The sequence below is a fragment of the Myzus persicae genome, unplaced genomic scaffold, assembly GCF_001856785.1.
Source record: "Myzus persicae strain clone G006 unplaced genomic scaffold, MPER_G0061.0, whole genome shotgun sequence".
NCBI classification, from domain to species: domain Eukaryota; kingdom Metazoa; phylum Arthropoda; class Insecta; order Hemiptera; family Aphididae; genus Myzus; species Myzus persicae.
This window is the reverse complement of record NW_019103971.1, coordinates 88,402-104,922: the sequence shown is the minus strand read 5'-3', so window position 1 is coordinate 104,922 and position 16,521 is coordinate 88,402. Positions and strand designations below refer to the sequence as shown.

General features: G+C 30.4%; 1 protein-coding gene and 1 pseudogene across 1 annotated transcript; one reads left to right on the top strand and one right to left on the bottom strand.

Moving 5' to 3' along the window:
- Positions 1-407: 407 nt before the first annotated feature.
- On the bottom strand, positions 408-1,365 carry LOC111037049. The gene is made up of 4 exons (XM_022319404.1): positions 1,322-1,365; positions 926-1,071; positions 725-822; positions 408-631 (listed from the first exon to the last, which is right to left on the bottom strand). Exons 1-4 carry the CDS (start codon positions 1,363-1,365, stop codon positions 566-568), a joined length of 354 nt encoding a protein of 117 aa, XP_022175096.1. The 3' UTR covers positions 408-565.
- A 12,230-nt stretch (positions 1,366-13,595) lies between these two features.
- LOC111037056 lies at positions 13,596-14,641 on the top strand (annotated as a pseudogene).
- Positions 14,642-16,521: the final 1,880 nt, after the last annotated feature.

Sequence of the window (16,521 nt, the reverse complement as noted above, 5' to 3'; positions counted from 1 at the left end):
TGGAATTGTATGTATTTTACTATAATTTAGAAACAGTTAATTTCAAAATTTAAAATTTAAATGTATTTCGTCTTAGATCTGAAATAGATATACATTCATGGAAATATCATAAAATATCATAGAATTATTTGTTATCTAAGATAATCCATGGGCCTCCACACGAGTTTTTTTCAGTGAGGCCCAGTAATCTTTCGATATTAATTTAAAAAAAAAAAATTAATAAGAACCAAATGAAATGCCAATATAATTTTTACCAATCGTGGCTGTTGTTTTTCAAATTACACTTGAAGATAATTCTACTATAGCTGTTAGCTATTACGCATACATGATTGGTAAAAATAGATTATTGCGAGAACTGCAAAGATCGTACATACGATATTGATATATATTGGGTAAAAGTTCAGGACATGATATTAATATAAGCAATATAATAAATTTTATCGGTGAGCCTTATTAAAGTGTCTTGGAATAAATCGTCTCATCGCAGGTCGAAGTGCAACTTACCACCAGTGAAAAGGTCGTGGCAAAATTTTTTGGACGACATGACCTGCAGGACTATATTTTATTATTTCTGTATGAGCCGCATACACATATGATGTTCCTCCGTCATCCAAGGTTGTCCCGTATAAACCTTTCGGGAAAAATTAAATCTTATGCTACTGTTCTCCTGGTTTTAAATAATCAAAACTCAACAGTCAAATAAATAAGGCAGCAGTAGACATACTTCTGACTCGAATATGTTCATGGGTCGGTCGTCAGATTTTTCTCCCAACGGGCACATTATCGTTTTCATACAAGTCTCATGGCAGGTCAAAAAACAATCTGTACATATCAACAAAAGATATTATTGTAATCATATAATAGCTATATTATATAGTGTCATTAAAAACGAATGTATCTCAGTGTCTGATTTCAATCGGTTTACTTTGACATTTTACGGTTTTTGTAAACGGCCATTTTAAGTAACTTCTGCATATCCTGCATTTTTTGTACATATTTTTTAGCTGGTTCAACGCTTTTGTATCGTGACCGCAATAATATGCGCCTTCGGAATTATTGTCCGACTTTGAACTGTAAAATATCGCAGTTAAATAATTTTATTGGCTGCAGTCGATATAGGATCATGAGCAATATAGCCTAATATTATGCATATATTATTATACTCGAGTAATATTATTATTATACCTACGAGTATATCACGCTTCTGAGGTATATACATATATAGGTACTTTTAGGATGTGTTTAAAAATGTATTTATACTTGTCTAGTTGTCTATAAACTACAACTATTTAATATATATTTTTAAATATTATTCTCTTACTGCAGGCGGTTCAGAATACGATTGATTTGATTTTGAAACGGCATCTTATAATATGTATGCGTATACAGTTAATGTTCTGCACCAGCAAGTATATCGAAATTATAATTTACACTATTATTGTATATTAATTTCGTAAATATAGAAAAACATTCGAACTGAAAATTATTTAAACCATAATATACTAATATTATTATCGAAACGAAAATTAGAAATAACAAATCAGCGAGCTGTAATGAAAACTATAGTAACGCATTTAGCCAATATGTATTACGTATTTATAGTATACTATACTTGGAAAATTAGAAATGTGAATTTTAGGTTTAAAATAGGTATTTAACATAAAAATTTTTCACTAAGATAGCTTAAAGTCAAAGCTCAAAAATTAAAAATTCCAAAACAAATTATTTCCTTTTATAACTATATATTATCCATATCCTATTCATATATGTATTATGAATATAATAATTATTTGATGTTAACTTAAATAGTGACTCCCTGTCTCCATTTGGAGAACTATACCATTTAAGTAGGAATTAGTTAACTGCAATGATGTAAACATCTAGTAAATATTTCAAATATTTACGTTTTTTATTTTTGAATTGGAACAAAATAAGAAAATTGTATGATGAGGAAATGGTTACTTAACGCGTGAATATCCAATTTAGTAAAAATTAAAGGTTCAGACGCTCATAAAAGTTTCAGTGGAATAACTCAATTTTTTTTTTTTTATTCCAATAATTTCGACTTATATTAGCATGTATTTAATTTTAAAATCTCAGGTGAAAATTTAAAAATTAAATTCATTTTTTACTACAGAACCATTTGTAAATTACTAAAATTGTCTACAATATTTTAACTTCAAACTTAATTTTTGATATTTTACAATTGGTATATGAAAAACTTGTGAGAAACTTTATTATATTACATTTTGAAAATTTATGATTGAGCCGAAATGCGTCTATATATATCACTCAAAATGCACCAATTTATTTTGAAAATTTTACCATGTGTGAAAAATGTCAACATAAACTTTTGGCAAAAATGTCAAGTACTTACGCGTACGGTTACTCGTGTTTGAGCTTCGTCAAAGAAAACAAGATCGATTCTATTCGAAAATTGGTTTTGGTTTTATTTGTCTACTTAAATCTCTCAAAAGTATCAACTAGATCCAATTTGAAACCAGAAATCACCCCCAAAGTTGAAAATCGACTCATTTTTAGCATACTTAAATGTACAAAAAAAACACACTTTACTATCATTGATCCGTTGAGAATGTAAAGTAAATAAATTATGATAACTCGTTCACTTTTGTTTAAATTTTTTAATGATGATATATTAATTTATTGAACTTAAATACAAATTATGTAATATTCAATTATTATAGCATTGTCTATAGTCATTCATCATGTACTTCATTATCTAAACTTTGGGTACGGCGGGAATTGTATTAATTGCCCAGGCTGCGTTGTATAATTTCCCAAAGGCTCTACTATATGCCGGTACAACAAATATAGGTCCTGTACATTATTTTCAGTGGATGGGCATATCCGTTTGAATTTTAGATATATGATATTAACAAATCATAAGTTAAGCCGTATATATGGGTCCATTATTCCTACTGCTATAGTAGTATTACACGCTATATGTGCATATTATTATGATGCCGACATATTTACAGGCCGTGCTGCGGCAGCAGTACAAATTTATTATTGTTATACCTATTTATACAAAGTGTTCGAGTCGTGTTGATAATAATGACCTTAGTATAATAATGTTATCAACATCTAGACGAACCGATGTCGCATGTATAATGCATGAACGCTTTTGTGAGGTTCAAGTGCTGCAACTATATACACTGAGTGTATAGTGCTCGTGTGTGTGTCGTTCCGCGCATTTATGAATAATTAATGCATATTATGTACGTTTATATACGTACGTTACACTCAGTGACACGGTGTAAACACGAGTTGATGGTTTTTTTTCTTAAAAAAATCGACAATGTGATTTACAAGGAGGCTCATTAGCATAAAAAAAATAGTTTATTATTTCGATGGAAGTCGCTGAACTTATAGTGAGCTCGCGTTTGTTTGCTGGATTCCGTTTATCCACATGGCTATGCATATACCCAATAATGATACCCATAACATATAATAATAAGTGTATTGTATTATAATATAATAATATTAACAATTAACGTATATACTATATGGTGTACTCACCCATCATGAATATAATAGGATTCTAGTGCCAACACCATCTACACATATAATAATATATTATAATATTATGAAGTAGGTACTGATTTTAGTGTATATAGTCAGGTATAAAGGTACTATAGGTACTTACACGCAGTTATATAGGTTGAGTCCTTCAATTATCTTCGGATTTATTTTTTCGTCTGGATGCATCATTGGTTATAACTCAAACATATTAATATTATATAATACTGTGCTTAAAATCAAATCAACACGGCACAGGTCCACTTCAATAATGTTCCTGTATGAAACACCACTCTAATATTTATAATTTTTTATTATTTCGTGAAATAAATTTATATTGTCTATTAGTTCAGAAGGTAGGTTGTTGTTTTAAACTATACCTATATATGCATTCGGTATTACAGTGTGTACTCGTTATTATTGTATGACGTAATGTCTGTAAGTATTTATATATAATAGAACAAAATTATAAAATAATATTATTTATGCCATACCTACTATACCTATGTAGGTACAGTATGGATATATCAAAATGACATATTATATGCGAGTAGTTTATGATGTGGCCGAAATACCGAACCAAATAGGGCTTTATACTATTTGTGTACGCTTTTAAATTGGATAAAATTAGCAGTGTATTGTGTATATAAGAATACTTAGGTAGAGGACGTATGCAGTTCCATTTTTAAAAAATCCTAAATATTTTCTTTTATACTGCATACTCATTACGATAAATTCGTATTCAATATAAACATTATAAACTATAAATTATAACTCGTATGTTATCTTATTATTTTAACTCTTAGGCTTTGTATAGTTACATACACAATATTTCAAAGCAAAATGTATTATAATGCCGCCATTACAGGTTGTTTGTATAGATAATAACTTATTAGGTAAGTGTAATAAATCTTTTTTTTATTATTAAAACAAGTTGGGTACACATGTTTCATTATACGCCGTAATGCGTACAGGATTTGGCATAACTATAACTATATAATATATTTGAACGATTATAATGACCGTACATTTTCGATGGAGGCTTTAACCCTAGCATAAATATAATATATGCACCTGCTGCAACCAGTCACTATACATATCCAGTGGGCAGTAGCCACAAACAGCATAATAATATGCAAGTATGCTATACACATATTAAATATCTACGCAGTATATACAGTTTACCTGTTATGGTATATTATAAATGTACCTTTATATTCCAAGTTATAGATATTTCTTAATGAATGAACTAATTTTATATAAATAAAAATTATATAGGTAAAATAATTTATAATTACTGCAGAAAAAGCTAATACTCTACTATATAAGAGCGTGGACATCAGAATATGTTAGACTTGAATCAAGTGCAAATAGTATTATTTTGTATATATTTTAAATTGTTACCTACATATTATAATTATTAATTTAATTATATGCTTTGAGAGAACCCCACACTTTGCTGTATGATTGTGTGCCTTGAACTATGCAACATAACAGACGGAGAATTCGTAGAAAAAAAAAGTGTTGACTTTGGTTAATAATTAGATTACATTCTACGCAATAAATATATTTATATATTATATAAAAATTAGTAAAAATTATGTCAGTTAATATAAAAAAATTTAGTTGATAAAAATAATATAATGTGAACTGAACAACAATTTCTCAAAATTACCAAATCTATTGACGACAATTATATAAAAATGACTCAAAAACTGTGGATGTGCATTAGCGCCATCCGTCTTAATCCTTTGATTTTTTGTGTACCTGTGGATCACACACATACCTACACATACAAACATTTCCTTTTATTAATATAGATGTACAGATGATTTACAGCAGTTAATGTTTATATACGATTATAACCAAGGACTAAAGACCAAAAGTTTTCTGTTTAGTTGCCAAACTGACAAAGTACTCAATACATAATCATTTAAGTAAATAATTATGGTACATCATATTGTTATAATAAGTATAAAGTATAGTAGGGAATGATAAACTTGAATATACTTCGAACAATTCATATATAGTTATGACTTGCAGAAACTCGCTATTTCGACGTCGAAACCAAAAATAAATAAAACTTACGTCTGCAGCATTGTTTTGGCTTCTGCATAAAGCACTAAATAATATTTAGGTAAATGAAAACCCCCGCAAAGAAGACTTTTGTAAACGAGTTAGGGTAATCCAATTGAATAGGATTAGAATTAGTTCTCTATACCTATATAGGTGCTATGTCTCAAATAATAAAGTATGTTATACCTACCTATACCTACGACCTACCCTTTTATATTGTTTGGTTAGAGCTCTGTATATATAGTAGTTAATACTATATCTCTTATTATAGAATTGTAATGTGAGAATTTAACATAAAGAGCTCTTTACTATTAAACGCAGGTGGACAAATGGTATAGGGGAAAAGCTATTTTCGCAAGCGACACAATTTATAAAAGTCTATAATTATTATGATGAGCAAGAAGAAAATATAGTATCATCATTACTCATTCTAAATAATAAAGTCGGTTATAGTTATAAGTTTATGAGTTATGAACTTTTATGATGAGAAATTGCTCAAAACATTTTTTCCATGGGGGCAATATTTTTTGTCAGTGGCCATTGGGGGGCTAAAATATTTTAATATTATCGTTACCCTCCCTTTAATTTTAATAAACATAATACTTTCTCATACCTACACTAAAAATATAAATTATTATAGCAGATTATTAAAAATGAATATTTATTTATATACCTCATTCATATTTTATAGCTCAACTATTATAGTGTATATTATCATAATAATGTTATATCATTATTTGAGATACTAAAAAAATAATATCTTACGTCATACAGGTAATATACGAAATACAAATATATATACTATATAGGTATTATATTATTATATAAGATTATATTCTATACACAATATTCACAAATTAAAATGCTGTTTCAATTAGTCAAATTACAGGTGAGTTATAGCTTTCATATAGGGCATTAGGGCGTGCACATCAAAATATAGATGGGTATAGTTTCCGCCCTCTTGGACACAGAATAGTTTCACCCTTGATAATGAATGTTTCAGTATATTCTACAAATCCCTGTTTAATAAAATCATATATTATTGTTAATGTATAGGTAGTGATGACTGTGGACAAAAGTATAAATACATAAAAAAAAATATTTATTTGGTACCTAGGTAATTAAAGGTCTGAAATTTAAATGTTTATTTTCATTCAATTTTGAATTATTATAAATTATATTTAAAAATATTAATTTGTTTTGAATACTTGCGCTATAGACTCACGCACGTATTTATCTATATTGTATGAGTCTATATATATGACGTAAGTCACAGCTATATGTTGTTCATCGTCTCATCGTTTGTATGATAATTGATAGTTTATGTGATAGTTTATACGATAGTCATAGTTTGTACCTACCAGCAGACTATATAGCCATATAGGTACAACATCGCACAACTTAAATCTTGGCACTTGCAACATTCCAATTTACAAACGTACCGAATTATCGTGGATTAAATGCACGTCTTAAATATGTATTAGGGCTGAGGCGTGTTCAGGAATTTTAAATGGGAGGACTAGGAGGGGGGGGGGTCAAGTTGAACCCCTGTGCAGGGGCTAGTGTATAGTAATAAGTTGCATACATATCTAAACGTATATAAATTATAAAGTAATATAAATCATAACAGTGTTTCAAAAAAAAAAATGTCTCGTTGACGGTAGAACGAACCCGGAAATTATTTCATTCCGGACATCCTTTTATATTTCAGCTCGACGCTGTAGAAAAGGTATTGATTTTTTTTTTGCGCAGTTTGTGTATATGATTTTCATAAACCAGAAAAATCAAAGCGGGACGACGTAAAAAGCATTTAATAACACGAGTGCGTTTGTAGGGGGAAAAAGGTCCCGCACACGAAAACTGGCATTTATGAACCTTGAGATAAAACCTGCAGAGGGGAGAATAGAAAAAGTTTTTATATTATATTATTATTATATACATATACGTTATGTTATATATAGTCATATACTTGATACAATATAATAAGAGAGGGGTGTATATAGCACGTCGTTTGTAACGCTCTACCGGTAACGATGTGAAAATATGTGTGGTTCCTTGAGGGCGGATTCATTATAAGACGATAAAAGTAATATTTTAAGTATAGCTGGTATTGAAGAAACGAGTCCGATATTCAATTAATCAATTGCACAGTAGATGTAGGTACAATAAAAGTTTGCGAGTTTCAAATATAGTTTATAGACTTAAACTTATGTTTAGGTTTTGGCGATTGGCCACAGGCTATATAATATATTATATTTATAAAAGTATAACTTACGTATAAATAATATATAATATATATGTAATGTAACGAATTTGTGGTATTAAATTTATTTATTTATTGAAATATTATACTGGATCGGACCCAATTTTATTATACATAGCATTCAAAAATATTTTTAACAATAAAAATAAATAATTTTATAAAAAAAACCTAACAAAGTACAATTGATGTTATATATGTTGATATATAATATAAGTGTAGATAGGTTACCGGAAACATGACTTTTAAATGCATAAAAGGAAATATTATAAAACAGATCAACGTTGTATTTATTTAGTGTTCATGATTCTTAAAAGTGGTGTGATTCTGTGGCTTTTCAAGAGATTCAAGATTTTAGTATAACTATAAGTAAAATATAGTAAGGTATATAAGGAATTCTGCAAAGTATATATGTATTATTACTTTCTCAAGTAGTAATTAAAGTTTAAACCAATATTATACAGTTTTCATATTTTTATAATTATTATATTATATACGTATAGTATTATATATACTATATACATTATACATATAAAACAGAAGCCCGTGTCATAATCTTTCATTCATTCTGTAATATCACGACTCCGTCCCATAGTGTACTGCAGGTATAAATATTTTAATTTGTAAGCAAAATCTATTATAATAATCGTTCAGCCTGCTAGACATACGTCTACCGAACTAGTCTCGTTTGATCACTTGCTCCGTGTATTATTGCTGCCGGTAATCGGCCAAAAAAGCGAAAAAAAAATAGCGAATTAAAAATATCGAAAATAAAAATAACGAAACTAAATTATGACGAAAAATAATATATCGAATGTTTCGGGGAAAACTCTTGTTTTTATGGTAAATATTAAACAGAGAATAGGGAAAAACTATAGATAATAATATAATCTTTATTAGTCTATCATTTTTTTTTTTTTTTTTATTGATCTTAAGCTTCGGCAACTGAGGCCATTAGCTGTAGTAGGATTTGTATTGTAGGTTTGTATTGTATATTTTTGGAACGGTAGGGGGGAACACGTGTGTGTTTGTTTTGGCAGAATTTCGAATGGGGCACCCGTAGGTTTCTGCCATGCCCCGGGGGCGGGGGATGGCAGCACTTGTTCTCCGGAGTCTATCATTATTATTGTGACTCAAGGTAATATCCATTATCGCTTTTATCGTGAATAGTGTACATCGTATACCTATACTATATTATGGACATCAAATAGTTTTGTACGACGTTTGACATCGTGACAATCGTTGACTACTAGTGTTGTGCTTATTATTTTATTTCTCATATTCTATTTGAACTGTATTTTTTAAATTTGATTTTTGAGTTATGGAATTAATTAAATCTAATAAAAATAAACTTTTACTCGTGTATAATAGTTATACGTATAGAGAGGAAAAAATGTACAAGGAATCGAAGTATTGGAAATGTATAGATATGCGATGTAAAGGTCGATTATCAACTACAAGTGATTATAAAATTAAAAAAGAGCCTTCAGAACATAACCACGTTCCAGATATATGCAAGTTAGAAGTAAAAAAAGAAGTCGAGAGAATGAAATCCCAAGCATTGTCGTCACAAGATAACCCTTAACAAATAATCGCTTCATCGCAATTAAATCCAGTGATATCAGGTGCATTACCCGAAATATCTAATTTAAAACACACGTTAAGAAGAGTACGCCAACTTAATGATTGTGCACAGCCGAATCCTCAGTCACTTTTTAACCTCCAAATATCTGAAAGGTATACTTTAACTAAAGATGGAAGACAATTCATGCAGTTCGATAGCGGCCCATCAGATGAACGTATTTTAATATTTTTTACTAAAGAAAATCTAGAATTAACGGGAAAATGTAATAATTGGTTCGTTGATGGTACATTTAAGTGCACTCCGACACTTTTTACTCAAATTTAAACAATACATGTATTGACAACCAATTCGTTGATACCTACTGTTTATGCTTTATTACCAAACAAATCACAAAAAACATAATATGTACACCTCCTTAATCAATTAAAAAAAATTAAATCAACTTTATCACCAATATTAATTATGTCAGATTTTGAAATGGCATCAATTAATGCATTTAAAGAAGTATTTCCAAATTTAAAACAAAAAGGATGCCATTTCCATTTTTCCCAATGTATTTGGCGTAAAATACAACAAATTCAATATATATGGCCCAAAAATATATATCAGATTCGACATTTGCATTACAGATACGGCTCTTATTAGCATTAGCATATGTACCAGAAAATCATGTGATATTAGATGCGTTTGAAGAATTAATAGATTCACAATACTACACAGATAACGAAAACTTTTTACAACCACTTATTGACTACTTTGAAGACACCTGGGTAGGCCGCCCAATGGGTCGAAGAAAAGGTCGTAGATTACCAAAGTATTCAATAAGTTTATGGAATTGTTACGAATCGGCAAGTACTTTATTGCCAAGGACTAACAATGCAGTAGAGGGTTGGCATAGAGGTTTCAGTTCATTACTTAGTTAGTTTTTTAAAATATATTGTTAAAAATATTTTATTAAATTTATAATTTAATTCAATATAATGTATAATGTAATATTAACTTTTTAAGGTGCATATCATCCAACATTATGGAAATTTATCGATGTGTTGAAAAGTCAACAACATTTAGAGGACATAAAACAGGAACAGTTCATTGCTGGTGCCAAAAAACATAAAAAAAAAAATACAAAGATTGTTCAGAAAAAATACGTAATTTAACCTTATCTTACAATACTAACGACAACATTAATTATTTAAAAGGTACCGCTTACAACTTAACTCTCCAAATGTAACTTTGATTTTGTGAATATTTTTTTATATTATATTTTTATAGGTACTTGTACTTATTATAAAATATTTTTTCGCTATTTTTGATTTCGTAATTATATATAAACTTCGCTTTTATTTTTTTCGCTATTTTGGTTTCGCTATTTTTCTTTTTGCCTTTATTTTTTCGATATTGTGGCCTATAATCATTGCTGCCAGGTCATCGGTAAAGTAAAATAATTTATATTACATTTATTTTAAATAGCTAGGTATACGTTAAACTGTACTCGGTATAATTGACTGTCTTGTCCAACATCCAAATTCTCTCACACTCCCTCGTTTGGTATAAATCTATCACTTCGGATACACTATTAAACACCGTATACCAGCAGTGATAGACAACAATTTAATTGTTACCACGTAACAATATGGTGACCAGATAATGGAGCCACATTCTAAAATTGAGCGTATTGAAGAACTACATACTGAAATAAAAGTATTTTTATCACGTCTGTCAAGTTGGTACCGGCACTACACGCTAGGAAAATAATTCTAATATCAAAAAATTGCTAGCGAATTGTTAGATTTTGCTTGGTTGTTTTTGAAATTTGCTATAATTTGGTTTTTGCGGAATTTGTTGACATTAGAATTATATAGCCCTAGACTCGTATATAGCATATAGTGCCGGTGCAAACTTTATGGACATATTTTATCATTGAAGTCGACTCAGCTTCTGCATGAGAATATTTTAAAGGCTTTATCTTTTATGTATAGCGAATATAAGCATCGAGTGTCAACTTAGGGTCAAAATTTACACTAAGATCCTTTATAATAACGTCAGTTATTTTGAGCAGAGGAACACCATTATTATTTTGTAGCTGAAAAAATTATTTAAAAGCGAACGGAAAAAAATCATTACTTGACATTTTTATTCATAAACAAGATATAGTGTTTATTGCACCAATTAAAAATAAAGTTTAAATCAGATTGAAGTAATAATGCATCTTTATAACAGTTTACAACGCATTAAAGTTTGATATTATCTGCAAACATAAGCTTTTAAACCTATTTAAAAAGGTAATGTGATAAATATATATTAAAAATGGAATCGGGGCTAGGTGAGAACCCTGAGGTACACTTGTAGAAAATAATTATATGTATAGGTTTTGAATGCAATTTTTAATAAACAACAATTTGAGTATGCTGTGAAATTTAAGATTTGATCCATCGTATAGAAGTGGACCAAATATTAGGCCAATATGATTTAATTTATGTACAAGAATAGTATGATTTACTTTGTCAAAAGCTTTAGTAAAATTAGTATAAATAACGACAATACTTGAATCCGATAAAAAAGCGTTAACTTTGGCCATATGTATTATTGGATGATTTATTTTAAGATTATGCTGAACATATAATACTATATATTTAGCATAATATATATGTAGGTAGGCACCTTATATTTTACGAAAAGATAGGAGAAGTCATATTGTTCACTAAACAGATTTACATTTTTTAACACTAATGGCACGGTGATTTGACCATTTCGAAAACCAATATGTGCTATTATAGCCATTATATATAGGTAATATAGGTATATATATATATAATACAATTATTAGCAAGTATTATTAGGATTAGGTTTAGTATTATTTGGAGACAATAACCCGTTAAAGTGGGTGAGCTATACACGGTATAAAATTGTATTTGATAATGGCACGGGAATTTGAGGGTTCCTCAAAACCTGCAGTTTTTTTATTACATTTGTTATTGTTTAGCGTAGGTATATTTTGAGTCAATCGGTTAAAGTGGGTGAACCGTGGGCCAAATCATGCACTATGGTAAATACAGCGTTTCTATCGGACTGAGGACGAAAATTACTGTGGTTGTACTCACTCGCGACTCTCTACCGACCTATATGTTCTATACAATATATTATAATGTTTTCCATTGGCTAGTAGTCTCGAGGAATCATTGAAAATCTGGCAGCGTGCTAGAAGTGCGGATAAAAACCGTAGGCGGCCAGAACTATTTTTCATTGAGACCTAGCTGGTACAGGTCAACAGAAAGTGTCTTGAGTAACTCAATGCGGTAATCCATTGTAATATTATATAGATTGTATATAGACAGTGATAGCCTCGTCCGCAGTACAAATATTATATATTCGTTAACTATGATAGCTGAACAATTATATAGATATACATAAGATATGCCATGTTATACTACTACACACAGTGGATAGCGATAAAGTATATTATAAATAAGCTAGTATACCTGTAGGTGCGAATAACCGCGATAGTTTCTGTCCCTGGTCGCTATTCTACTATTGTATTATGTCGCGTACTTACGTTTTTAGTACAGATTTTGTTTATCTGTTTATACAATATTATGTTTATAATAATTCTATATAGTAGTCACGGTTGTATTATTGTATTGTTCTTTTACTGTTGTATATAGTATTATAAATACCCAATACAAAAATGCGGGACGGCATACCGTACTGTGATACGTGATTTGATAGTCGGTGGTCGGTATACTGAACATTGATTTTAAACGATGCTGCAGTGCTGCAAAAAGGCCTGCATGTTAATTGTTCCTATTCGTACAACCGTGGTACCGTGTTGCGTGTGCTCAGCGTTGTGACGTGCATACATTTATTTTGATTTTAGCCGATCCAACGATTATAAGGGGAATTGCGCAAAAAAGCCCAAGAATAAAATATCTACCGAAAAAAAAATATATAAATATAAATAAATGTATTATTAAATATGTCAATATCATATTAAATTGCTTTTGATTGTTGACGTTTTTTTGGTATAAATTTAATAAATAATATAAGTTTATATTACAAAGTATATAACATAATACGCAGGTATTATCTTTCATCTTATATATACTGTTATTAACAATATTAGGTATATTAAAAGTGAGACCATGGACTATACTTTTAGAAATCTGACACTTTCTTTACTCGAAGACTACCAGGATTACACCAAGTTTTACACTGACGGATCCAAAACCGAAATAGGGGTAGGGGCATCGGTATACTTCAACAACACATCCAAAATGATCAAATTCCCCGATTTCTGCTCAATCTACACAGCAGAAGCATATGCGATCTACCACGCACTTGAAACAATTCAACAACTCAATATAGATAAAGCAATCATATTAAGCGACTCTCTTAGTACTATAAACAGCATCTGCAACATAAACCAACCCAACGCCATATCCAGTATGATTCAAAATCTAATTGCTCTTCTAAATCACAACAACCAAGACGTAATGCTGCTATGGATCCCCAGCCATACCGGAATCCATGGCAACGAAACAGCAGACACCTACGCTAAAAGAGCTATAACCTCCCCTGAAGCTTCCTTAGTGCAAATTTGTTCTCTGGGAGATATCAAGGGAGCAATACAGTCCCTGACGTTGCAACAGTGGCAACATCGTTGGACATCATCACATACAAAGTTAAATGAAATCAAACCTTCTATCAACCCTTGGCCAACACACACTTCCAAGAGACGCCACTAAGTCATAATTAATAGACTAAGAATTTTACACACCTGGCTCACCCATCGTCACCTCATGAGACGTGAAGATCCAGACCCATGTACAACCTGTGGGGAAGCTCTAACGGTTAAACATATCCTCCTATACTGTCGAAACTACACAGACACAAGAACAGCCCTAGATATTCCTGAGCATCTATATGAAGCACTTGGATCCGATCACGAAAGTAATATCAAAATCATAAAGTTTCTTAAAATTACTAAATTGTATAACCTCATCTGATTTTTGTATTTTATAATATGTTATATTCACATACTTTAACGTTTAACCTATGTAAATAACTATTATTGTATTTAATATGTATAATTCCCTCTAGCACATAAGTTAATCTTTACATTGTACAACATGCCAATAACCTTAGTTGTTGCGGCTTAAATTAATAAAAAAAAAAAAAAAAAATATTAGGTATGGGCAATTATAGTCTTCCATTTAATTGACTTCAAAATTGAGATTATATGAGCTTTACATTTTATTTTTATTTTTTTTCACTTTTTAATTTTTGAATACCAATAGGTACACCGAATATCAAATAACGAATTGAACAAAGTTTGAATAAAAAAATTATAATAGTTTTTACGGGTATTGAGAAGTGCACGGGATCTGTAAGTATAACTATAGCAGCGTCGGATTACCTTATAGGCATACTAAGCAGTTGATTACAGCGGCAAATTTCCCACAAAAAAATGTATTATGTATATTTCTATATTATATGTATTATACATTATAGGTATTAGCTATTAGATTATCAACTCACTGAAATAGTCTCGGTGAACGTGGACGACTAGAATTTTTGTTATTAGTAAAACTATATGGTCTATATGCTTCTTCCGGGTAACTTGAAAAAGACTTATTTATATAATATTATATGGCATATGGCGACGAGACGTTGTTATTATATCGTCGTATTATATTTTATCTTCTTGATTCTATTGCTTACAAAGAATGTTACAAATCGTGTTGTAATATTGCATTCAATTTAAAATAATAAAGAATAATTTGATTAACAATACCTATGTATATTTCTTTATGTATTTTGTTTAAAAAAAAAAAAAAATTGAAAATGGAAGGGCTGCAAATTCCTTAATCCACTACTGAGCTACAGAAAAATATATACCTATATAGTTATAAGTTTACCCAGGTATACTAGATATAACTATGGATATTAAATACACTTATAAATAAATAAACAAAACAAATAGGTATAAAGGTGGACCCATCCATCACTTTGAATTACGCCACTGGAAATGTCCATTTCCTCGTTACTGCGTGTGTGATGCCGTAGAAATCCGGTAGAGCACGCACCTTGTACACGTGAGTACGTATGTGACGGATTATGCGCCGCGGCGGCATTGGCAGATAGACCAACGGCGGAGCGCCTGTTCGCGTCGTCGTACAAGCGGCCAGTCTTGGATCACGCCCATCGTGCCGCCCAGTTCTCGATCAGGTCGTTCGTCCTGTATTTTTATTTATTCACTTCCCCCAACCACCACTCGAAAACCATTTTACTAGCAAATACCATTACGTGTATAGTGTATACCAATAATGACTGCAGATTCTATACAATAATAAAAATGATTATTTTTTTATTTGTAGGTATATGCCTAGGTATAACTATACAGATGCGTAAAAGGACTGAGCAATCATAATGAAATACAAAAAATTTGAAGTACCTTGAATTTTTTTCTTTTTTGATTTCACGCCTATAGCGGCAACTTTACAAAGATATTATATGAATTATATTATATATAGATATTGACGATAGAAACCTACAGCCGCTACTGCAGGTGCCTATATTTATAATTTCGAAATATTCACATAAGGTATAGATATAGTTTTTATACTGAATTAGGTAGACAGATATAGGTGTATGGCAATCTTAAAAAAATACTTTTGCAATTAATTTATCATTCAATTCTGCAGTCAAAAAAGTTAAAATTATAAAACAGTTTTTATTTGCCTTGCAAATACGAAAAGCATCGATTGGTCGATCTAAGCTTCAATCACGGAAAAAACAGAAAACTCAAGCCTCTGAATCTGATGAGAAATATGAAGAAGCATTGGATGCCGCTGCTGAAGAACGCACAACCTCATTCGAAAAAAAAATGAAACCATTTAGTAAGAAATTATACACGCATGCACGAGCTCGCGGAGTTCGCTTATATGCCTGATAAATTATAATAAACTGTTCGAATAAGCACAAACAATCGCTTAAGTGTCTACACTCTATACTGCAGGTCCTTACACGCTGGAGCCGGACGCAATTTTGAATTTATACCTCT